At 42.5% G+C, this 25,106-nt stretch overlaps 1 protein-coding gene across 2 annotated transcripts in view; it reads right to left on the bottom strand.

The window, feature by feature from the left end:
- EXT1 (exostosin glycosyltransferase 1) overlaps nt 1–25,106 on the bottom strand; it is a 262,787-nt gene that overhangs the window by 23,474 nt on the left and 214,207 nt on the right. Inside the window, exons 2-4 of one of the 2 annotated variants that reach the window (XM_070392072.1) lie at nt 10,202–10,295; nt 8,561–8,668; nt 3,069–3,188 (exon numbers count right to left, since the gene is read on the bottom strand). In XM_070392072.1, coding sequence (XP_070248173.1) covers nt 3,069–3,188; nt 8,561–8,668; nt 10,202–10,295 — 322 coding nt within the window. The remainder of the gene's footprint in view (nt 1–3,068; nt 3,189–8,560; nt 8,669–10,201; nt 10,296–25,106) is intronic. The other variant, XM_070392073.1, reaches the window with a different exon arrangement.

Genomic DNA, 25,106 nt, shown 5'->3' with positions numbered 1-25,106 from the left:
GGGTAGGGAACCTCCAGCCCAAAATCATTTGGTTTGGCCCTGCCAAGGATTTAGGAGTGAGTTAACAAATGTTTAACCAAATATAACAGGCTAATTTTTAAGTCAATAATTTTTTATGGCCTGGGAATGATATTATAAATATCCAAATGGCCCTTGGTAGAAAAAAGGTTCCCCACCCCTGGTCTAGATTGAAGAGTAATTTGGCAACACAGATCATGGCCTTAGAAATGCCTAAACCCTTTGGTTGAGTAATTCCACTTCAAGAACTCCATACTAAAGAAATAGAGATGTAGTTATGATATATGTAGAAAGTCATTGCTTGAATATATCCCTATCTATAAAAAAATAATTAGAAATAGCATTAATAGTCAACAATAGCAGATTGGGTAAATAAATACAGGCTCACACCAAAGTTGACATACAGAGTGAAAAAAAAAAAGAGAGAGAACATGTGGTCTAGGTGTATTAGAGGGAACAACTAATAGGGGAAAATTAAAAAGCTAGAGACAGACCCAAGATGCCTAAAAGTAGCATGTGAGAATACCAACAAAATATATTGGGACAACTACACAACAATTTGTCAAAAAAAAAAAAAAAGGTTAGATTTTTCAACACAGATCATACATAAAAGTAAATTGTATTAAATAGCTAAGTGTAAAAACTTAATCGTGAAAGTACTGGAAAAACGTAAATGAATCTGTACGTGTATATAAATAGAATTGTGGTCGAAAACTTCTTTCTAACCATAGCAAATGGAAAAGTCACAGACGAAAAGATTGCCCAATCATAAACAAAATAGAAAGGCATACCAGAAATTGGGGGAAGACATTTGCAATAAAACAGTCAAAGGGTTAATATTTTTTAATATAATAAGGCCTTAAAAATTAATGAGAAAAAGTGGGACAACATTGTGGCTATTTCTATTTCTTTCTTTGTGAGTTTCCTGAGCAAGAAAATATTCATCCTAAGAAATATACATTAAGAAAATAATAACTGATCATTTTTAAAGATATAATGCCCAATATTAGTGAAAGTGATAAAAATTAAAGGTCAAAACAAATCCTCTCATATAAGCTGGAGGGATTATAAATTAGTGCAATTCTATGACAGAAAAACTGAGAATTCACATTAGGAAGCTTAACATTTGGCATATTCTTTGAACCAGGTCTTTGAATTCAGGGAATTTATCCTAAGGAAAATTTATCTTCACCCTGTCCAGCAAGTCTGTGCTAAGGCTATTTGCTTTAATGATGAATATAATAATAAAAAGCCAAAAACAATGGTAATATCTTCAGATTGGGGATTCATTAAAGAAACTGAGTGATATCATGGAATATTACATAGTTACTAAAATAATTACAGAATAATCTAATAACAGAAAACAGTAACAATATATTAAGCTGAAAAAAATATTATAAAGTACAGAAAGACTCCTTTTTAAATAAAAAATGACAACATATTTATAAATTTACATAGATAAAAAAGCATCTTATTCCAAAAGGAAAGAGTAAAAAAAATGATATTCAACTTTCCTTTTCCTAGGAAGGGTCTTGTGTGGAGGACAGGATCAAAGAAAAGAATATTACATATTCAAATCTGCTACTATGAGCAGAAAAAAGGCAGTCCATTTTAATTGAAGGGAGTGCTTTGGAGGCATAAGAGAAGTTTGCTTGCAATAAGGAAGCCTTTCAAAAATATTTTTTAAAATATATTTTATTAATTTCAGAGAGGGAGAGAGAGATAGAAACATAAACGATGAGAAAGAATCATTGATTGGTTGCCTCCTGCATGCCTCTACTGGGGATCGAGCCTGCAACCCCAGGCATGTGCCCTGACTAGAAATCAAACCATGACCTCTTGGTCAGCACTCAACTACTGAGCCACATCAGCTGGGCAAGGAAGCCTTCTCAAGCCATTCTGACCCTAACCCCTTCATGGGTGAGCCTGGGTCCTAAACAGCTTTTTCCACCTAGTTTCAGGATGACCTCATTCATGAGAGGACACTGAGCCCAGGTGAGAGCAGGGGCCCAGGCTAGGCTTGGGGTAGGTAAGTAAATGCCCTGCTGTGCCTGGGGCAGACCCAGCATGGGCTCTGATACGGAGGAGGGTAAGAAGATAGCAACATGGACAAAACAGGGTGACTTCAGCTTTCCTATTACTCAGGCTTCTCAGTGTGTGCTCCAAAGTGCTGCTTTTAGAGCAGTAATCACTTTTCCAAAGTAAATACTCCAAAAGTGGGGCCACAAATGCCCCACCTCATCATGCAGACAGACACCTCCGAATCACCTCCAGGCTGTGCCGCACCCAGCACCTCTGCCCCCGCCTACAAGCCTGCAGTCAGGAGTGTGCAGTTTCCCAAATCTTTTCTTAGCTCTTTGTGCTACTTTGGTGCAGCCTCAGGCCTCTCTACCTGCTCTACTTCCAAAGGTTTTAATCATCCCCACACTTCCCTTTCCTTTCTTCCTCTTGCCTTAAAAAAAGCAACTTGAAGATGAGCACCCATCTGCCTGCAAGATTTTCTGATTTCATAACTTAACACTTTCTGAACCGGGCGGGTGTCATCCTGAGTTTCTTCGCAACACATCTTTGCAACATCAATGCTGGTTGGGTTGTATCTGTCTTGAGAATTAATTGTGCTGTGCCCCGATGCCGTGGGACTATGGCAGCCGGGAAATCATTCGTATTTTTAGAATGGTAGGAGATTTCCCCCAACTTGGTCACTATGTGTTTTCTAAAAGGGCTACAGAACTATGTCTTGAAAGGATGCCAGTAAGTCTGAATGGCAGGAAGGCAGTCATTAGGCGCATATCCCTGAAATGAGGAAAGACAGAGCCGATCTCTGTGTCAGGAGTGTAATTCTCCTCATGTCAGTGAGGTTTGTCAGAAATGGAGTTATCCGCCTGGGCATGGCAGAGCAGGTAAGAAAAGAGTTAACTGTCATAATCCAAGCACAGAAAATTTGGTTTTGCCCCATTTGACCAATAGCACATCACCAATAGCAAAACAGAAGGCCAAGAGAAGCGTATAAAGGGCCGTTATTCATCAGAGAGCCAAGTGGTCCCACTTACCTCTAGTGTAGTTAATACAATCTTCTCAACTGAAGAAAAATAAGCCTCCCACAAGAATTGTGTCTGCTGTCTAAGTGCTAGGATTTTATCCTGATGAATAGACCTGATTGTAGAAGGAATCTGTAACACAAGGTGAACACATAATAACTGTAAGTGGAAAACAATGCGATGATGCCATTGGATCGAATAACCCACTTGGGCTTTTTAGTCTTTATAGCATTCAGCTTCTAGCATATAGATCTGCTAAAAATTGCCAACCTCTAGGTAACAATGCCCTGAAAAGGTGTCAGGTACAAAACAGCACTTACTGGGCATCAGCTTTAATAAGGACCTTGAATGAATGAAAGTTACAGTTCTCCTCTAAGACTCAGAAGCAGGTTATCAGCTGTGTAGGATGTTCTTACAGTAGCAGTCACTGTTTTCTCCTCTGAGTCCCACAGATCCGTGACCTTGCACGTGGACAACCAAACTTTACAGAGAAGGAGCTACAGGCTTTGGGGAAAGGATGAAAGGCTTCACCCCCCAAACCCTTTTGAGACATGCCATTCCAGGGAAACAAATTATCTACTCAAGGGCTTTTTTGTGTTTTATTTTTTAAATCTTTATTGTTGAAAGTATTACATATGTCCCTTTTTTCCCCACTGACCTCTCTTTTTTTTAATATATATATATTTTTTATTGATTTCAGAAAGAAAAGGAGAGGGAGAGAAAGCTAGAAACATCAATGATGAGAATCATTGATTGGCTGCTTCCTTCCTGCACACCACCCAATGGGGATCGAGCCCATCAAGCCCGCAAGCAACTGGGGCATGTGCCTTGACCAGGAATTGAGCAGTGACCTCCTGGTTTTCATAGATCAACACTCAACCACTGAACCAGGAGCCCTGGGCTACTCAAGGGCTTTTTAGGGAATGTCTCTGAGCCTCTCCAATGAATCTGAAGCTGGGATTAGTCAATTCTATGTGCACACGCCCCCGACCTCACCCTGAGAGCTGTTCTTCTCCTCAGACCTCTTTTTGGCTCTAGGACTTACCCCAACCCAATCTAACGTAAGCTATCCAACATCGTGTATGTTTAGTCATCACTGCTCTCTACCACATCACACAATTTTAAAACGAGGAATCTATGTCCTGTCCATACTGCTGCACATGTTAAGGCAGGAGAGTGGCTTTTAGGGAGTAGTTATTTAAGAAATAAGAGCTGAATTGAACATGGCCATCTGAAGCCATGAGAGGGATATCATTATTTTTACTAGCAGTGCAGCTCATGGGTAAGCATCATGGGTAAGCACAGGGACACATAAGTTAGAGTGGAATTCTTGTCTCCACCATTTACTAGCTGTGCTTCCTAGGAGAAGTTACTTGATCTCTCATTTATAAAATGGGGATACAGTACTGACATCATAAGGTTGTAACTGAGATCATGTAAGTGCTTAGCACAGGGCCCAGAACACGGAAGCTTAATTAATAGAGCAATAATTACTACTGATGTGATCACTGTTGACATAAGGGTGATGATATTCAAAGCTGGACAGACTGCTTAGTGTCTACATGTGAACTTGCTTGAGTCTGGAGTTCTTCTTTGAGTTTCTGGTGAGTTTCCTGGGCTGGCTTCCTATTTGCACATATAGTTTGAGGTTTCTTTCATTTATGGAGTCTATACCCTTCGCAGGGGTAGGGAACCTTTTTTTCTGCCAAGGGCCATTTGGATACTTATAACGTCACTCGAGGGTCATACAAAATTACCAACTTAAAAATTAGCCTGCTATATTGGGTCCAACATTTCATTAGCTTGCCCCTCATGCCTTAGCAGGCCCAGACTAAATGATTTTGTGGGCCTTATAAGGCCCACAGGCCAGACATTCTCCACCCATCTTAGAGGCAATTCCTTGTGATTAGGAAATGCCCTTTTGTGCTCACCTCTTTCTGCATGCTTGCTTCCCTAATGCTTGACTAATAAGCCAGATATGGGGGCCTGGGCTAACACAGAAATGCTCTGATTGCTGCTTTAATAAGTTACCCATGGCACTGTGACTAAGACTACCTCTAAGTTTCCACTGGAGGGGAAGGTGGTAGCATTGCTTTTAAGAGAAGCAGTAAAACTGCTTCATAATAAGAACAGATGGACGAGCTGTCAGGGCCACATCCAAAAGAGGATAGCAAATGTGCGCCCCAAAATGTGTATCTGGATCCCTGACACTGAAGAAGCATGGAGGCAGCAGGTAAAGGAGTATTAGCCTGAAACCAGCGCTCCAGGTGAAATGGGAGGTACATACCCTTGGAGAAGGTAGAAAAAACCATTCATATCATGAATCCTTGGCAAGTCAAAGCAAATTTATTTTATTTACTTACTAAGAAATTACCTAGATTGCCAAAGAAAGACATGAGAAAAATTACCCTGCTGAATTTTCATAATCAATCTCTCTTCTAAATGTCAGGGGTATTTTTAAGAGTCTTATAGACCGACTTCACTGTTTCATCATGGTCATGAGGAACCAGTCCATTAGAAAAATGCCGAGCGCTATTGCTATGTGGTCTCCAGGAGACTGGATCGGCTGTGGTTACGATAGGAGAAAGGGAATATCATGGGGTAACCTACCAATACACTCCCCTCTTATATAAGCCACATCTTGATGCTCCTACATCAAGTGCAATATATTTTACTTATTTCTGTGCACAATACAAGCATCTGACTACGCCTGCAAAATGTTCCGGAAGATAATTCCAATTGACTGAAAAAAACAAAAAAAAAACAAAAACAAATAAAAACACAAGTTCTAAGTTTTAATGGCATTTGGCTATTGGTTATTAATCTGCTTGTCCTAAGAGGCAGGTATGGAAAAGTGACAAATCAATCCCAATTTGGCCAGATGGTTTTGGAAGCTGCAGAACTCAAAGTCTTAATAAAAGGTCATGTATGGTAACAAAGCTCATGGGATCTACCAAAATAGATATAGAAAAGACACACTGAGCTCTCTTGGTGACAGGATGATGAGAACATATGCAATAAAAACATCCAAGCTGTTCTAAAACAGAAAAAGAAAAATTGTAACATAACAAAAACATTTCCCGGAGCAGACACTTGGGCTTGTTGCCAGCTCTTTAAAACCACTGGCAACGACAGTGCAGTCATTGTTCAATATGGAGGCAGCTGTGCGAAGACAGAACGCTTATGAGAGGGGGAATATCAGCATGTTCGGGTGGGTGTGGAACAGAAAACACAATCCTCAGATCAAGCCAAAATTTGCCTCAGAAGGTGAAGTATGCATCAACGTTGGTGAAATGGTAGGAAATGGACAACCACAATTGAGTATCCTGCACTGCTCTCCATGTCAAAGACAAACTACAATTTACTCACATCTAAATCATGGGAATATTGACACATAAATGGAGAAATTATGGCTCATGTTTTTTGCTCTCTTTGTTTCCAAAATTCCCTTTAATAAACATGCATTATTTTTCAAAATCATAAAAGGAAAAGGGTACCATGAAAAGCAGCCATATTTATCACTTTGGGTTAGTTTTTCATGAGTAAATTTTTTAAATTATCTTAATTGTTTATAATATATCTTTTTATTGATTTTTAGAGAGGAAAGGGAGAGGAAGAGATAGAAATATCAATGATGACAAAGTATTATTGATCGGCTGCCTCCTGAATACCCCACACTGGGGATCAAGCCTGAAACCTGGGCATGTACCATGACTGGGATTCGAACCGTGACTCCTGATTCATAGGTTGACGCTCAACCACTGAGCCATGCTGGCTAGGCATCCTGAGTAAATATTTTAGACACACACCATCTCTGGGTGGGAAGGACACTTGCTGCTAGACCATGAATACCTCTTTCGTTTTGTAGATCCCAGAAGCCACTCAGGTCACATAGAATCAAACAGAAGGAATGCTTTGGAAGCAGGGTTTAGCTTGCCTAATCCATAGCCCTCTCACTTATAAATGTTTCACCTGCTACTTTCAGGAGAGTACTGCCTCACTTCACCAGGAGCCAGCAGACTGGCTAGCAGCATTGAAGTAGGATCAATGACAGAGTTAGACACTGTGGATATCAAAAAATGCGAGGATATTTTTAAAAATCATTCTACATATATCTGTGGTAATTCAAGATAAAGTACAGAATGCCACAAAAGGAAAGCATTAAAATATTCTATAATTTTCAAGAAAGGAGCATGGCAATTTATGTAGAATGTAAATATTATTGCCCAAAGGGGCTATAGATAAATCCTTAGTGACCAACAATTGCTGCCCTCGGATTTCTCTGTGAGTATTGTACCTCCCTCCCAGGTAGCTCTTAAGAAGTTCAAACTTTTATTAGATCCCTTTTCAAAGATTAGTTCACCATATTTATGTGGGTTCATTTCTGGGCTCTGTATTCTGTTCCACTGGTGTGTATGTCTGTCTTTATGCCAGAGCCATCTGTTTTGATGTCTGTAGCTTTGTAATATATTTTGAAATCAGGAAGTATGATTAGGCTATCTGGGGTCTTTTGTGGTTCCATATGAACTTTGGGATTGTTTTCCTATTTATATAAAAGATGCCACTGAGATTTTGATAGGGGCTGCATTTAATCTGTACATTGCTTTGGGTAATATGGATGTTTTAACAATATTGTCTTAATTCTGCAATCTAGGACAACATAGATGAACCTTGAGGACATTATGCCAAGTAAAATAAACCAGTCACAGGAAGACAAATACTGCATGATTCCACTTCTATGAGGTATCAAAAAGAGTCAAATTCATAGAATTAAAGAGTAGATTGATGGTTGCCAGGGGCTGGGGGTGGGGGAATGGGGTGTTACTAATTCGTGGTGTAAAGTTTCAGTTAAGCAGGATGAAGAAGCTCTGGGGACCTGCTGTACAACAGCAATGCATTATGTACTTCGATATTTAAGACAGGTTTCATATTATATGTTCATACCACAATGAAATTAAATTTAAAAATCTAGATAGCCAAAGATACATATTAAAAAGCATTTTTATTAGAGGCTGCTCTTTCAGCTAGGTATCTTAAAGATAAGACTCACTCAGGTACCCAGAGTGGATCATTTGAGCAATAATAACACTAATTATGTGAATCAACCCTAGAGAACTCTCTCTTCCTGAAAATTAATCTGAAGGCAAATACAGAAACAGGGGAAAGGAATATGAAGCAGGACTATGGAACAAGACCTCTCATATCATTTCTAGAAACTCTGGATATTGAAGGGGCTGGATATACAGCCATCCTCACCATCAGAGCTCATATCTGTTATCTGTAACTTCTCCTTTTTCTAATATATTCCCCGGACCTGGGCAGATTCTGTGTTGCAAAGTGCACAGTGCCATATTAAATGACTTCATATTCGCCATGACACAGGCCATTTTCTCCTGATAAAAATTTCTTTTATGGAGCTGACCTTTTGGATTCATCTTCTTTGGAAGTCTGGATGGGGGCAGCAATAATCCACTGATCTGTTGAAGGCCAAGCCCCTTCCTTACCTGTAATAACAATCTTTCATCGCCTATGACGGCAGCTTGGTTCCAATTAATCACTTCAGAGAACGGCAACTCCCATCCGTTGCTGAGCATCACAGGGACACAGGCAGCCTGTGCAAAGAAGGGGACTTCATGAGTGTGAGGAGAGTGACAGTGGGAACCGTTCCAATCAGAGGCGAAATCAGTACAAATCCAATCACTGGCATTTCTTACATCGCATGAATCCTGGACTGCTGAGGCCAGAGGACAGTAAGCTTTCATGAGTTGTCAAGTCACATGAAGGTCATATGTATCCAGCCAAGATTTTAATATCTGCAAGTCTTGCCCTAGAATGCTAAAACCCCATTTCTATTCTAGTATACTTGGTTTGGCTGACCTCACTTCCTTGGAGACGACTGGTCTCACTGGAGAAGTTTTACTGATGTAACAAAATCTTTCACCAACAACATCGCAGCATAAAATCAACCCTGGATAGAAACGGTTTTGTCAGGGTAACGGCCACAGTCAGCTGCCAGTGGCTTACCCCAAATGTCATGAGCAACAGAGTAGGATGGGGCTCGGCTTCCAGACAAAGCATTTTGTGGACATAACTGCTACAGGGTGTCCACCTTTCCCTTGTTCTGCAAACGTCTGAACCAGAACTTTATTCCCTTCAGTGTGGAGGGACCCAAACCACTGCTTACCAACTGACTACCTGCACAGCGACCCAACAGCCCCAAAACACCGGACTAATGACAAAATCCTGGGTCCAGATACACATAATCCCAACCAGGGCTCATTGTGCTCCATCAACACCTTGAGAGGCTACAAGCCCATTGTGACCCTGAGCTTCTCAGAACACACTGTGCATTGGATGAGACGCTCAGAGAAGGAAGCTCTGCTGTCGGAGGACAGGGCAGAGTGACGGAAGTCAGGCAGCCAGTGACAAAGCACAGATTCAGGCAAACTGCAGAGCACCGAGGAGAAAACATGGCAGCAAGGGGGCGAGGAGTGGAGGAGGAGGCTGAGGGTATGCTATCTGAAGGCTGCAACTTCCAGGTAGAAACATGCATAAGAGTCTCAACAAGAGTCAGGTTTCTGCAGAGTGCGGTTAATGAGCAGAGACACCACGCAGGTCTGGAGCTGCAGCCGGGACCTCTGGACGGCAGAGCTGGGAAGTGCGGGGCCCACTGAGCACCACCATGCACCACCCTGCTGGCATTGCTCTCACATTTTAGAGGGCCGGAGCGACGACTGAGAGCGGGGACCGAACAGGCAATTTGATTTTGGTGACTATGACCCATAAGCCATTTCCACTGCTCTTGAGACTACTGGCTTCTAGGAAAGGAGCCGAGTCTCTGGGAGGAGCCCAACCAGGCTGCCCGGCTGCAATCAAATCTGGCCTCTGTTTGAAAGCAGGTCCCTGAAGAACCCACCCTCCCCGGTGGTGAAACCATTTCGTCTTCTCCTGTCCAAAGGCAGGGAGAAATCTGCCTCCTGCCCCCACAGAAGGAAAATCTTGCATGTTTTTTGGGGAAAACAGATCTCAGGTGTTCAAGGCAAATCACGCACTCTGTTTAGATCCCAGGAGAAGTGCTAAGGTTCAACCCATGCAGCGGCCTCCGTTCCTCAGCCCTATTCTGGGGAAGTGTTGGGGTCTCTTACCTGCAGAGCCTCCAGGAACCTGAAGGACCCGAGCCTGCGACCACGAGGAACCAGACAGAAAGTGGCATTGTGCAGCATTTCCCGATAATCATACCTAGAAGGAGAAGAGGAGCAGTCAGCCAACGAAGACCCGTAGGGATGAATGAGCATCTGTGGATGCACACCTGCACGAAACTCCCAGAGCAACTTGGAACTACCCCAGGTGGGCAGTTCTCCCTTTTCCATGGGGGCACAGGGACTGTTGCATGGACAACAAGCTTGAACCTTCATGTTGGACAAAGCTATTAGGGTCTCTTGCAAATAGCCCATTAAGGCAAGTCTGATGGTCCCAGTAACAATTTGGCTTGCTCAGCCTTTGCTTACAAAATCAGATTTCTGTATCCTGATGAAATGTGCTGTTCCATAAGCTTAAAAAAAAAAAACAACCACTGCTAGTTTTTTTTTTCCTTAATGCCATGTCATTCACCAAACTAAGACTGTTCTTGTTCCTCACCCCACAAAACCATGCTATTAAAACCTACTCAGGAAACCACCATTACAAGCACAAAACAACATTTATTTTCTCCTTCAAGCTGGAGTTTCTACATTTAACCAAGAACATTCAGTTACCCTAGGCCAGCGATTTTCAACCTTTGTCATCTCCCGGCACACATTAGCTAATTACTAAAATCCTGTGGCACACCAAAAAAGTATTATATTTTTTTGCTGATTTGAAAAAAAAAAGGTATAATTTCGATTCATTTACACTGAACAGCTAATTGTTATATTGGCTACTGCCATTTTTTATTTACAAGCTAAGGGAAAAGAGGTCATCACCCCTGACTAAATCATCAGGTATAACATGTTTTAAGTATTCTTGCGGCACACTGGTATGTGGCAGCACACCAGTTGAAAATCAGTTCCCTAGACAAATATTCCTGTATAAGAGTGGCTAATGTGCCTTACAGGGGAAGGAGCTCGCTTAAGAAATGGGGCAAGAGGAATACCAAGATATGATTGTTTCTTCCATACAAATACCATCTAATGGCAAAACACTGGTTTTGCACTTGAAAAAAAAAAAAGCAAAATATAGCATGAGTGTCACCTGTCTTTCTGCTGGTGAAGTGCAGGAAAGAAGAGGAGCATTTCATTTTGTTTAGGGTCATCCATTTGAAAGTGATTTCCACAAACACATTCCTAACCACACAGTTCCAGGCTCATTATGAATTTAAGAAAACTTGGGAAACTAGAGATGGCTCCTGTCCCGTAGGGCCCAGAGTCTCAGAGCTAAGATGAAATCACTCATTTTTCAAGAGCTTCCAATGCTTCGCAGACAGGTGTGACTTTGACAGCAGCATATGTCACCAGCATTCTCTGACTCTAATAGTCTAATTTAATCATAGCCTGAAGGCACTGGATTCTTCCCTCCTCTTTTTGGGATCCTGATATATAAATTTATATTTTTAAAGTCCACATCTATTTTTATATTCTCATACAAACTAGGCGTATGGGAGTAAGCCAATTTTCAATTATAAACCCGTCATTAAGAAGAGACATCATGCAAAGGGCCATTTGCTTAAACAAGCGTGTAGAACTAATTTGCACAAGAAAAGGTCACCGTGAATGGATTAAGATTATCTCCACTGAGAGTAAAATAAAAACCCTTGCTGCATTAATTAAACTGCAAAATAGACTTCAAAGTAGAAAAGAGTTTCAAGAGGGCTCAAATTTAGCTAAATAAGAAAAATATTAAATTCTGATGCTTATGGCTTCTTTTTTCTTTTGCTCACCAAATATAGAGGGAAAATTGACAAGTATGTTCAAGTTCAACTAATATAAGGTCTGAATCTCTACCTAATCGATGGAGAAGAGGGAAATATGTACACACATAACACAAATATATGCATAAAGTTTAAGCTGCAATTTTTTAGTATAAAAAGGGTCAAATATACTTCAGGTTACAGCAAAGTTTAATAAATGCCAAGAATAGAAAACCCCTGAGGGGCTAGCACTAAAGGTCCTACATCCTTGTCATTAGGCTGCTAAAAATGTAAGACCCTATTAAAGTTCTGGATTGTAACAAGTTTCAAAGTTGCCAGGTGCAGAATTTACTTTAGGGAAGGAATGGAGGGAGAGAAAAGGCGGAAAAGTTAGAGGAAAAGTTCACCTGGGTGTTGATTTTTAAGTGGTAGTATAGAGTATTTGCTGACATAGCAAATAAAGCTTACGTGATTGAAGCTCGTGTTCCTTCACATAAGAGGGTAACAGAAGATGTGGGGTGAGAAATCGGGAACCCACTAGGCACATGTAAGATTATGAACACAACACGGGAGCTTTCTGGGCCTCAGTTTTCTCATCTGCCAAGTGAGCCAGCTGGGCTAGATGACTAAAGATTGACACTCCATTTTCCTTTGTTATGATTGTTAAGGAAGAAAGAAGAATGTCCTTTGGGAACATCCCACTGCTCCAGAGTTTTCCATAACTATTGTATGCACGTGTGTGCCTATATATATGTAGATGCCTGCTCATGCATACACAATAGACGTTGAACAAGTGTATTCATGATGACACACAGACACAAACAGTATACATGCATAACTTAAACAATGATTTTCAGATTTCTAATCATGCTCAAACTTTTTGGGGCTCCAGGAACGATGAGTCAGTAAATTATGACTATGTTATAAATGAAGGGGTAATGAAGCTCCAAAAGGGAGGCAGATGATGGATCAAGTTGGGCCACATATGAGTTTGGTGCCTTCCTACTCAGACTTTCTGTGGACCAGGCCCCTCTCCATATTGATGTTCTCACCTGCCCCACACCACCCTCCTGCCAGACTCTTCAATTCACTTGCTTTATCAGTCATTCTTTCAAGAAGTACTATGTTCCAGGCACTGTTCCAGTGCTGCAAATGTTGTGCAGAGAAGATCTTTCTCTAGTTGCTAAACTCATCAAAGAATCACCCAACAACTAGAAAATACTGATGAGAACTTAAGGTGTAAGATCTTCTCGGGATGTTTTCATTACAAAGTAGACTATGAAGGCAGGTCCTCCAGACTGACACGGTAAGGAACTCTGGCCACTCTCCCCAGCAAAACAATTTAACTGGTAAAAATTGTTTTTTAAAAATTCATTTGAAGTTTCTGGAAATTGTTCTAAGGACATAATGACAAATAGAAAAACATTCATTCAAGAGAATCTACCAAATCTCAGTTGAGTGTCTGGAGTATTTGAGCCAGACCTGACCAACCCCTACCAGTTCTGCCTTATAGAAGCTCAGGGGAGTAGAGTCCAGAAGACTGGGCTCCTCTCTCTCCCAATACCCATCAGGATAGTGAAAAGACAACCCATAGAAAAGAGAAAATATTTGCACGTCATAAATTTGAGAAAAAGCATTTATCAAGAATATGTGAAGAACTCTCCCAATTCAGCAATAAAAAAGACAATCCGATTTTAAAACAAAGGATTTGAATAGATATTGTTCCAAAGAAAAGATACAAAGCGCCAATAAGCACATGAAAAAGATACTCAACATCATTAGTCATTAGGGAAATGGAAATCAAAACTACAACGAGATATCACTTCACACCCACCAGGATGGCTCTAATCAAAAGAACAGATGAGAACAGGTGCCGATGGGGATGCAGAGCAAGTGGAGCCCTGAGACATTGCTGGTGGGAAGGAAAATGGTGCAGCCACTTTGGAAACTAGTTTGGCAGTTTCTTATGAGACTAAAAATGGGCTTAGCACATGACCCAGCAATTGCACAGTTGAGCATTTATCCTAGAGAAATGAAAACTTATCTTCATGCAGAAACTTGCCCATGAATGTTCACAGCAGTTTTATCCTTAATAGCCCCACCTGGAAATCATCCAAATGTCCTTCGATGGGTAAATGATTCAACAAACTGTGGTACATCTATAGCCTAGAATACTTCTCAGCAATAAAACAAAATGAATCATTGACATACACAACCAGCTCAAGGAAATTATGCTCAGTTTAAAAGCCAACCTCAAAAGGATATGTACTGCATTATTCCATTTATATAACATTTGTGAAATAAAGTAATTAGGGGGCCAAGAAAGAGATTAGTGGCTACCTGCTACCAGTAAATGGGGGTTGGGGAAAAAGATGAGGAGATGACTGGTCAAGTGAGGGGGCAATCCTTTTGAAAGGACTAATTCTCCCCAATAATACTTAAGTTTATAAATGTGAATCATACAGAAATCATCAACTTCTTAAAAGCAAGAGATATCCTAAGCAAGAAAATAAGTAGATGAAGGAGGCAATTAATCTCAGAGAACTTTCCGCTTTAATTAATAAATGGTTTTGTTACCCTTTTCAGATAGGCATTACATTCCCCACTGTATAGGTGATGACAGAGAGAACAGTTTTCATAAATGATGCAAAGAAAAATGTAATAAAAGTGACAGGACCCCGAATTTAATCCTGAAACCAGCACCACCCTATGGCCAAAATAATCTTCCCCTTAAAGTTATATTGAATAATATATGGGATACACCTCATTTAAAATGGGCCATGTAAGAAAACATAATTCAAGACCTTCCCCCTCCATATGAAACACATTTTTGCTGGTAGTAATTCAGTACAATTGGGAAGGGGGGTGGGCAGTGTGCATAGCGCAGGGGTTCTCAAAGTGGGATCTCCCAACCAGTAGCATCATCCGGGAACTTGCTACAAATGTAAATTCTCAGCCTCACCCAGACCTGCTGAATCAGAGAGTCTGGGGGCAGGGCCCAGAATTCTGTGTATTAACAAGCCCTCCAGGTAATTATGATGCGCCCTAAATTCTGAGAACCACGGCCATGATAGTTAAGAGCTTAGTAATTAAAAGCTTAGTGGTTCGGCAGCTTTAGAGACAGCCAAACCTAGGTTCGAATTTCAGCTTTGCTGTTTTCAAGTTGAGTGATCCTGGAAATGTTATTTGTTGAAATCTTATTTTCCCAGTTGGCAAAATGTGAATAATACTTAATATTGTGAGGATTAAATGACATTTTTAAGTAAAGCCTGGGCTCATTATACGCAATCCATATATGGAAGCTATTATCATCATGGCTGAAGGGAGGCACTAGAATATAATGGAAAACACAGGCAACATGAAGTTAGAAAACCTGGGTGAGGAATTGGGTTTTGTGTCTACCACTTTTGGTGCAAATTGTCTAACATCTCTGAGCTTGAAAATTGTGAAGATCAAATAAGATCAAGTCCATGCAGCACATACTGTAATACACTATGCAATCGCAAGTTATTGTGGTAAACTGTATCAGAATGAGGGGAATAAATACATTTTTAGAACCAGTTATAATAAAAATAAAACAAAGGAACAGATTCCCAAAGACAGAGCCAGGAAGCACTGCGGAGCAGACCCTTTCAAATAAAATGAAAACAGAAGCTGTGAATCACAACAGCTTCTAATCAAAAGGATTTGGGCTTATTATCAAAGCTACATAGATGCGGATGTTGCTGTTGCAGTGCCCACAGGTCCCCGTGGCTTCCGCAATGCCTGTGTAGCATGCATATTTGCATCTGAGCTGTATTTTACTCATCAGAAAGGATAGGGAAGAAGCAAGTCGTCTACCCTCTCATCTCTGTAGTCACACGATTCTAGTTTCCTCACGATGTTCTTAGTTTGTCTCCAGTATTTATTTATAAAGAAACTTTACATCTACAGCTGATCTGCTCCCTCTAGCTCCCAGCCTCATAAGTATTTAGCCTTCTTTGCTTGCACCCAGGTTTGAATCACATCCCTTAAGAAAAAAAAAAAGAAAGAAAACAAAAACAACACATGACTGCTGTCATTCCACGAAGTGCGTGGGGATAAGGGAAATCAAATGAAATCCTTGAGCATTTCCTTTGTGCTTTTCCCCATTCATTCAACAAACATTAGTCAAAAGCCTACCATGTGTCAGGTACCATTCAAGGCAACAGTGAAAAGGCACATGTTATCAAACGGTTATTATCAAGTGAAGGAAACTGTAGGATGGAGGCATGAAGTGGGGGTTATGCAGAAGGAGAAACAGCAGCCACAGCCTGCCTTTGGTGGGGAGAGTGAGAAGCAGGGATTTCTCCTGGAGGAAGGGAGACTCTAGGCTAAGTATTAAAGGAGAAGCAAGAATCGGTCTGGCAATGGGCTAACAGGAGGCAATGGGCATTTCTAAGGGTAGAGATGGTAAGGCAGGAACAGAGGCACCAAAGAGAGGAACCACGTAGTCTGGGGTGGGTGGGGCTGGGAGGAGAGGGGGATGAGGTTGTTGATAGTGGCCGTACACTACTGGGAAGACTGTGTGTGGCATCTCCTGGAGCTTTGTGTGGGTGGTCATGAGTCACGGAAGGGCTCAAGCAGATATGTTGCCCTTGGGAATCCTCAAGACTTGATATAACCAGCGTCACAGGCGAGCACTAAGTTCCAAGTCCAACAACCCAAGTCCAAGCCCAGGAAGGTCACAGCTATGGAATCAGCAGGGCTCCAACTCCAGGCCTTTGGATTCTAAAAGGTCTTTGCTTTCTACTCCACCATGTTTCTTCCTAGGCCAGCCCACACACGTGCAGTGTCTGTATAAATAACATTTATTGTAAAGTGACATCCTCATCAGTTCATCTAGTTCCAAGAATTAGCAACTTAAAAGGACCCTCTCACCCACTCAAACTCCATGTGTACCAGGAAGTTAATCCAAAAAGATGCCCTGTTATTTACTAACCACGTTGCCTTAGACTCTTTCTTGACCTCAACACTTAAAATTTCAATTACTTTTTCTGAAAACTAAAAAATCCGTGGCATGTAACAATATGAAATTGGCCCAAAGCTCAACTTTGAACGGAGAAACCAATGAGTGGGAGCCAACACTTCAGCTAGAAAATAGGTCTAGCTGGCCACTGTGCTCTCTTTTTGTTGTCTTGTAAGCTACACATGGGAAAGCATAGGCCCTTGTGGTCGTTGAGAATCCACCAGACCCACGGGGCCTCAGTTTCTTCACGCCATCTACTCACAGTCTTTGCACAGGAATGAACCATTCCATGTTCTGGTGTTGGCTAAATGCAGAGGTGCTATACTACCGCCTGGTGCTGGGCATGGCTGACCAGATTGGCTACAGTCTCAGGGACATGCAGTGCTCCCCGAGGGAAGACGCTCACTATTTGGAGGTGGTGTGATTCCTCACACAGGCGGTTCTTTTACCTTTGAGCACTGACTGCTGCTAGAACCTCCAGGCACCTGGTCACAGCAAGGATTAGGAATGTATTTCTTTGTGATGCTCCTCAGAATGAGGCTGCCCATCCCAGGGTATCCACTACAAAGAGCAATGCTCAGTGGCCATCAGGGACTTTTGTTTCTATTCACACTGTCATATGTGGTTTCCACACAAGACTGTCTCCTTTTTACTGGTATGTCCATTGAAAAATCCATTTCAGTATAGTGAAGGGCGAGAGGTAACATTTTGTGGGCTCTGGCTGGGGTTGAGGCCCCTGTGGGAGGCACTGACTTCCCATGCATGGGCGTGTGCGCACACACACACACACACACTTTCTCTCATTTAAGCCTCACAGCCACACCAGGAGGTAGATATGATTATACCTACTTTTCACAGGAAAGAAAAGAGAGTCAGAAAAATGTGTGGAATCAAACACCCCATCTGTACACACTGGAAATAATCCCTTATGGTGTCAAACTCCCCTACCCCATCTCTACCCTAAACATCTACTCACAGCTCAGAACTTTAAACTTGGACCAGCTGGTCATCGCCACCTGCAAATAGTAACAAATACAACAGGTACCAGATGCTCTTCATGCTCCAAAGAGGGAGACCATTGAGCTTCCCACTCATTAACTAGCAGCTCAATGGCTAACATAGAAAAGCAAGTGAGAAAATGGACAGGCATTAATGACAATAATGATAATAATTCCCCCACACCTACATGTCTCTGGAAGGCGGGGCAGGTGATCCACAAACTGTGCTGGTTATTGCACTTTATCGCTACAACTACACGTGAAATGCCCCCATTTTACAGAAGATAACGCGAGCAGCAAGGGTGTCGTGGGCTTGTACCAGGAGGGTGGGGTGCACAAGATGCCCTGTAGCTCCCGGATCTGCCTGGTAGGAAGGAGGAACACGGTGCCGGCGAAGGTGAAACGGCAGGTTTCGTGCCAGGGGATATTGATTTCAGGGGGGTTTGCTGAAGGAGGTGAGGTTAGAACACCAGCCTTTTTAAAAATTAAATGTATTGGGGGTGACATTGGTTAATAAAATCATATAGGTTTCAAGTGTACAATGCTATAATCCATCATCTGTATACTGCATTATGTGCCCACCACCCAAAGGGGCACCAGTTTTTGTACTCAGCAATTCCAAATTTCAAACTGCTCTGAAATAAAAGCAATTCCAGGACATGTGGGTGTACATTCTTTGGCTAGAAATAAGGCACTTCTGAAAATGCTAAATTAAGGGCTACCTGGTTATGGGGGGGGAGAGAGAAAGGAGTGACAAGAAAAGAGCCAGGTGCAACAACGGCCTCGGGTGTATAAATGGGTCCAGGAGAGGCACACAAAGGCCCTGGCTGCAGAGCGAAGTGTCCGTGACAGGCCCAAGGGCAGCTGGGAAGCCCGAGGTCATTATCTGGCCATTAACCTTTCACCGGGCTCTGTGCCACAAAGACTGGCCAAGTGGAGCAGGGCCAGGAAGGGCAGACTAAAGCTGGAAAGCCCAGCGCAGGGGCCAGCGGCACAGAGTGTCGATTCTGGGACGGCAACTCCTCCTCAGGGACAGGCCAGTCCTGTGATCAGGCTATGGCAGGGGCACCCCCTTTCCTTCCCCTGCTGCACTTCCACTTCTGGTGCCCACATCTTGGCCAGAGACCCTCTTGTGCTCACTCAGCAGACAGGCTGACCTGTCCACTGCTCACTTTCTATCAAGTTGCTGCTTTCTTGTTTCCCTTCCAGACAGCACCAGGGTCCTACTTGCTGTTGAACCAGAGCCTACCCCAGGGTCTGGCCTATAGTAGCCACTCAAAACATAGTTATTCAATGAATGGATGCAAAGTGCTCAGTGCCCACTGGTTTGCATTTAGACATGGAAACAAGAGGGACCCATAGAAGAGAGGCAAGCCCTTCATTAGAACAACCTATTTAGCTGCTAACAGCATGCCCAGTTCTTGACTATGCCAGGACTTCGTAGGATGAGTTTCACTCCTATAGTCAGGCTGAGCCCAATTTAGAGAATGGAAAATAGTGTCTTTTGGGTGGGAGGGGGGTCTTCCTTTTGTACATTTTCTATCCCTTGGTCTCTGCCTTTATTCCTAAAGGCCTGGCAGACTTAAAAATTTCAGCTTTTCTCTGCACACTGATCAGTGTGTGGATAGTGGGAAATTTGTGTTTCACCAGCCCTGGCATTTCAGGCATACCTCGGAGATAGTGCGGTCCAGTTCCAGACCACTCCTCTGCAGTGAGTATAGCAATAAAGAGAGTCATAATCTTTTTGCTAGTAGAGGGTCTTGTCTTCAATTTGTGAAAAGGCACCATCTGTGAAGCACAACAAGTGAAGTGCTATAAAACGAGGTATGCCTGTAATTCCAAATCAAGGTGAATGTATGCACAGGGCTATTCAAACCAAACCTTCTCCAGGCCTTCCTCCATGTCTGAGGTGGAGAGGAAAAAACAAAATTGCAGGACCTTCACCTGGTTTCTATAGTGACAAACAATGCATTGGTCCAAAGGCACTGACTCTCTACCCCCAAAGAAAACTGGGCCCACCCAATGTTCTGATCACTTGCCTTGTTGAGCCAAGACATTCTTGCCTGCACAGCCAGCCTTGGTCAGCCCTGGGTTTAGGAGAATGTTTGGAATTCCTAGTGGCTGTTCCCCTCACCAGAGGCGGCACTATGCAGAGGCTGGCCAGCGGTGGATCTGACATGCCCAGCATTCTTCATCAGTGCTTAAGCCTCTCGTCTGGTCCTTGCACTCAAGTGATTATAAAATACCTTGAGAACCCAATTACAGTTAATGAAATGATGGCTGGTTCAGTTACCCTCACTGTCCCGTCTCCTCTTCTGTTTTTGCCACTCCTAGGATCCACCTTCTGACTTTGACAGTCAGGGCCAGCTCACTCCTGAGCCTTCTGCACTGAACAAGCACATGAGATCTCAGAATTCTGTGTAGGCAGAGATGGTGCAAACCACCCCCCTCCCCGCCGCAAAAAAAAAACAAAAAGAAAAAAGATAGGACACCAACATAATATGAAAGCTGGATGAAGCTAGCTGTCTGTGGACAGTCTAATCTTTCCCACCTGGGCATGTGAATGTACAGTGTGTATGCGTGTTCATTGGACATAAAAATTTGCGTATGGTTAACGACCTAATTGTTTATTTCCCAGATCAGCCTCCCATGAGGGTTTGGTCATGGAGACTGGGGAGGTCCAGAAATCTGCCGTTTCCTTTGGTAGAAGCACAGTGGTGCCCAGGGGAGTCTATGAAGCTCTGAGTCACCTCTCCCTCCTCCTCAGCCGTTCTGCTCAGCACACTTCCCCTGGGGAAGCAGCTAAGCAGCTAGCTAGCTCCTAGGTGGCCTCATTTTGGGAAGAAGCTGTGGGACAGAGGGAAAAGTTAAGCATGTGATAGGGGAGAGGTGGACCAGGTGTTCCTTAAGATGCCTTTATGCCCTGGTATTTGCTCACGGGACCAATAAATTTTGAGTACTGGGCAAACAAAAATGCAAACACCTAATGGTTTTTACCATTGCATGGGAACCAATGTCTCCTCACGCCCTTCCCTGTATCTCCTAATTCTACTTATTTCCTAATTCTACTCCCGTGGGTCTCCACATGAGCTGAGCAACAAGAAGTATACTCTGGTTCATATGTTTCAGGTTCGGTCTTTATAGGTTCAACCCATTTTCCAAAGAGCAACCACAGATAACTTCACAGTGCTCCCTCCCAGGCTGAAAACACTCCAATGGCTCCTCAAGGTGCTTAGAATAATAGTCACACCTCCGTCCAACAAGCCCCTTGAGACTAGCTCTACCCACAGCTCTGACTGGCCCCTCCTCACTCACCAGCTACAACTACCCTGGCCTTTTCTAGGTGTCTCAGCACACCACACTCATTACCATCTCCTGGACTTAGACTTGCTATGCCCTCTGCCTGGAACATTCTTCTCCCAAATCTCCCTCAGGAGGCATATCAGCACTCCTCAGAGACACTCTCACAGTCCAGCCTGTGTTCCCAGCACCCACTGTCCAATCATTGCCCTGTCCTAGGATCTACTACTGTCTGAATTCACACACACATTTGTTTGGCTCACTGTCTTTCTCTAGAAATATAATGTATACTCCAAGAGAGCAGGAGCTTACCTGTTCTCACCACTGTGGCCCCAGCTCCTCCTAGTCCTGTGCTTGGACCGTACACAGTAATCTTAAGAAATGTTTGTTGAATGAATGTCAGATCTCCTCCTCATTCTTAGGGGAGGAATACCTATGAGATGGTAATGCCCAAGTTGCTGGCCATGTTTGCAAAGATAATTCATAGGAAGCATTTCTAAATGGTTATAGAAATATCCTCTCTCATCATTGTTTTATGCAATACCAGCCTTATTTCTCTAGTCAACGCTAAGATTCGTCAACTTCTCCAAATGCCATCTGCTAGGAAAGCCAAGATCCCATTAAAAATGTCTTTAGAAAAAAAAATTGTAAAGAATGTCTTTAAGAGATTTATATGTAGAGTGATAAGATGAAACCTATACAAACTAATGTCTAGGAAATATACTTTCTGGTCGTGACTTTGTCATAAACTGATTTTAAGCAAGGCCCTTTGGGCCTGAATCCATGCTCATTTATAAAATGGTAAATCATAGTAGCTGTGCCCACCTAATGAGGTCCACCGAGGATCTAACGAGACAGCGTACCTGAGAGCATTATGCAAACTAAAGCACGTCTGATTATCAGGAAGGACGAGGCAAACATTTTCTTGGAATGATCTTTGTACATAATGAGGAAAAATGTAGAGAATGTGGAAGGCCTGTAATTATTTGTTTCTTTTTCTATTTTTTGAGCCCCAAATTTTTATGGCCTCTACCCCAATCCACCCAATTCTTCAGAAGTGCAGATCATCTTCCAAAAGAAGCATCTGGAATAGCTAATTTGTTACCGAAGCCAATGGTTAAACACACACGATCCCGTGGGGCTGAAAGGCTGGCCACGATTTCCAGTCTCCCACTGTTCGTTTTCAGCTATTACCCAGTCAGTCTGTTTTAAGGGTTTGAATTTGTAATGAAGATGGCTCAGAACTCTTGGCTACAGAGCCCTTAGAGAGAGAGAGAGAGAGAGAGAGAGAGAGAGCAATTCTGTCACACGGAAAGTCTTGTTGCTTGGTTTCCATTAAGGTATCCTAGCTTTTACATAAACTGTCAAGTAAAACTTGGCATCGAAACACAAAGTGAGTAACTTTCTTTGTAGAGGAACTGACAGCTCAGCTGTGTGTCAGATACACAGCTGCTAAGACTCTGCTCAAAAGATGACTGCGTCCTCTCAGGGAGCTGGTACCACACGACGCCTTTACTCAGGATGAAGTCAAAGCAAAATGTAAGGATGATCTTCTTGGAAAGTTAACCCCACAATGCCAATCAACTCCATCCCTCTCCATGAGTGTTGGTTTTGGAATTTAAAAAGTTTTGGAGGTGCGAAAACATAATTGGAAAATTTTTTCCCCTGCTTAAAGGGCTAATTGATTTCACAGGTGTTTAATTATCATTTGCTGTGGGATAATACCTTGTAGTGCCATAAAAAATGGATTTAATTTTCAAGTGCTTGCAAACCATTGCCAAAGCCCAGTTAGAGCTAAAGCTAGATGATTATTCTATAAATCAAACACACTGCCTCCTTTCTTTGAAATTTTTAATACTTGGGGATAATGCTATCTGACAACCTTGAAACTAACATGAAAAGGGTTTTCCTGCCAAGCACCAAAAGGCAGCCACTGGAGCATTTTGGGACCTTTGGTTCATTACCAGTGACTCAGGCAGCCTCAGGACCGCGCCTGTGGGCTTCCCAAACATGCCAAGGGGGAGGGCATGGTGTGTCAGGACACCGTATCTCTACCGAGATCAAATGGTCATATGCCAAATAATATCCACAGGAAAACAGAAATGAAACCCATCCACCCTTAGCACAAAACCTGCCTCAAAGTGACTGTAACTCTCGGAGCCCAAACTAAGAGGCCAGGAATGTGGAAAGTGGAGGTTCTTCAACTTGATCAATGAATATTTTCCTGTCTTATGATTAAGACACAACCCTTGTGCTTTTGGTCATAACAAAGGACAGAAATCATGAAATAAAAAAAAGGTGAACAGCTAGAAGGCACCACAGATGAAAAAAGCAAAGCGAGGAGAGGTCAAGTAACCTGCCCAAGGAAGACAAGCACCATATGATCTCACTTAGATGTGGAATCTAATGAACAAAATAAACAAACAAGATAGAAACAGACTCACAGATATGGAGAAAAGACTGACAGCTGTTGGGGGGGGGGGGGTAAAGGGGGCGGGGGGCGGGGGCGGGAGCGGGGAAAGATGGGTGAAAAAGGTAAAGGGATTAAGCAAACAAAAAACATAGACACAGTATGGTGATTACCAGGGAGAAATGGTAGTGGAGGAGGTAAAAGAGTGTAAAGCGTGGGATTAATGGTGATGGAAGGAGACTTATCTTGGGGTGGTGAACACACAATACTATATACAGGTAATGCATTATAGAACTGTACACAAGAAACCTATATAATCTCATTAACCAATGCCAACCAAATAAATTCAATAAAAATAAAAAATATATATATATATATATATATTTAAAAGGATGGTTCTGAGCAAGCAGAAAAAGGAAGAGACAGCTTGAAAATAGATTTAGAGACCTATTCTCATCCAAAATCTAAAAATAAAAGAAAAAAAATAATTTTAAAGCAAAAAGGGGGGTGGGAAGGTTTCATTTTGCAAGAAGAGTGGCTATTTCAACAGAGCCCAGTTTCTGTGGAAGTGCTTAAGCTGCCTTAAGTAACTATATGGGGGTTTTAGCTGGTGCCACGTCTCAGATTTTTTTCTCCGATTTTTATTCTGAAGCTGCAGAAGAAGTCATAACACCTTCCATTAGATTAAGCGTGTGTAATTGGTCTAAGAGTACAGGGAATCAGCTGGGCACACACAGTGCCAGCACGATGCCATTTATTTATGCCTGCGTACGGAGTGTGCACACTCCTCCAGTCACCGCACAGTGTGAATTCCCAGCAGTTCCAGTTGGCCTTTGCAGTACTGGTTAAGGTATCATAACTCAAGACGCAGTACAATTGGTGCCATTCCTGGACCCGGTGTTTGTTTGGGTCCTCATAGTCGAAGTCTGAGTCAAAGGCATGTGGGAAGAAAGGGCAGGTGGAAATGTAGGTCCCAGTGTGATCTGAAAGGGACAGGGCGAAGAAATATTCATAGGGACTAGCTTGGGTTTGCAACAGAAACTCCTGCAATCAATAAAAAATGGTGATGATAATTACAACTAACATTCATTGTGAGTTTATTACATGCCCAACTGTCTGCAAAGCGCTCTATATCTGTTTGGCCATTTGACCTTCCAACAACCTTATGAGGTAGGTAGTATAATGCCTCCTACTTTATGGAAGAGAAAAATGGAGGATTATAGCTAATGTATCTAAAGTCACTTACTAAGTGGCTGGTGAGGTGGTGTACAGTATGCACACTGCCTCCCTTCTCAGTGCTTCTTGGAGATGTCCCATGGACTAGCTAAGCGAGCTCTGTGTAGAGAGACACCATGAGAACTATTATGGAATCTACTGGACTGATTTATGGTCTTCTATCCAGAGATACGCCTGGCACTGCATCAGACCTTCTATCTGGCTCTGAATTAGGGATGATGTCCTTCCCAAGGTC

This window comes from Myotis yumanensis, unplaced genomic scaffold (genome assembly GCF_028538775.1).
Source record: "Myotis yumanensis isolate MYYU_CA2020_CCGP unplaced genomic scaffold, mMyoYum1.0.hap1 SCAF_15, whole genome shotgun sequence".
Classification (NCBI taxonomy): domain Eukaryota; kingdom Metazoa; phylum Chordata; class Mammalia; order Chiroptera; family Vespertilionidae; genus Myotis; species Myotis yumanensis.
Note: the sequence above shows the minus strand (reverse complement) of the source record. Positions and strands in the feature narration are given on the sequence as shown.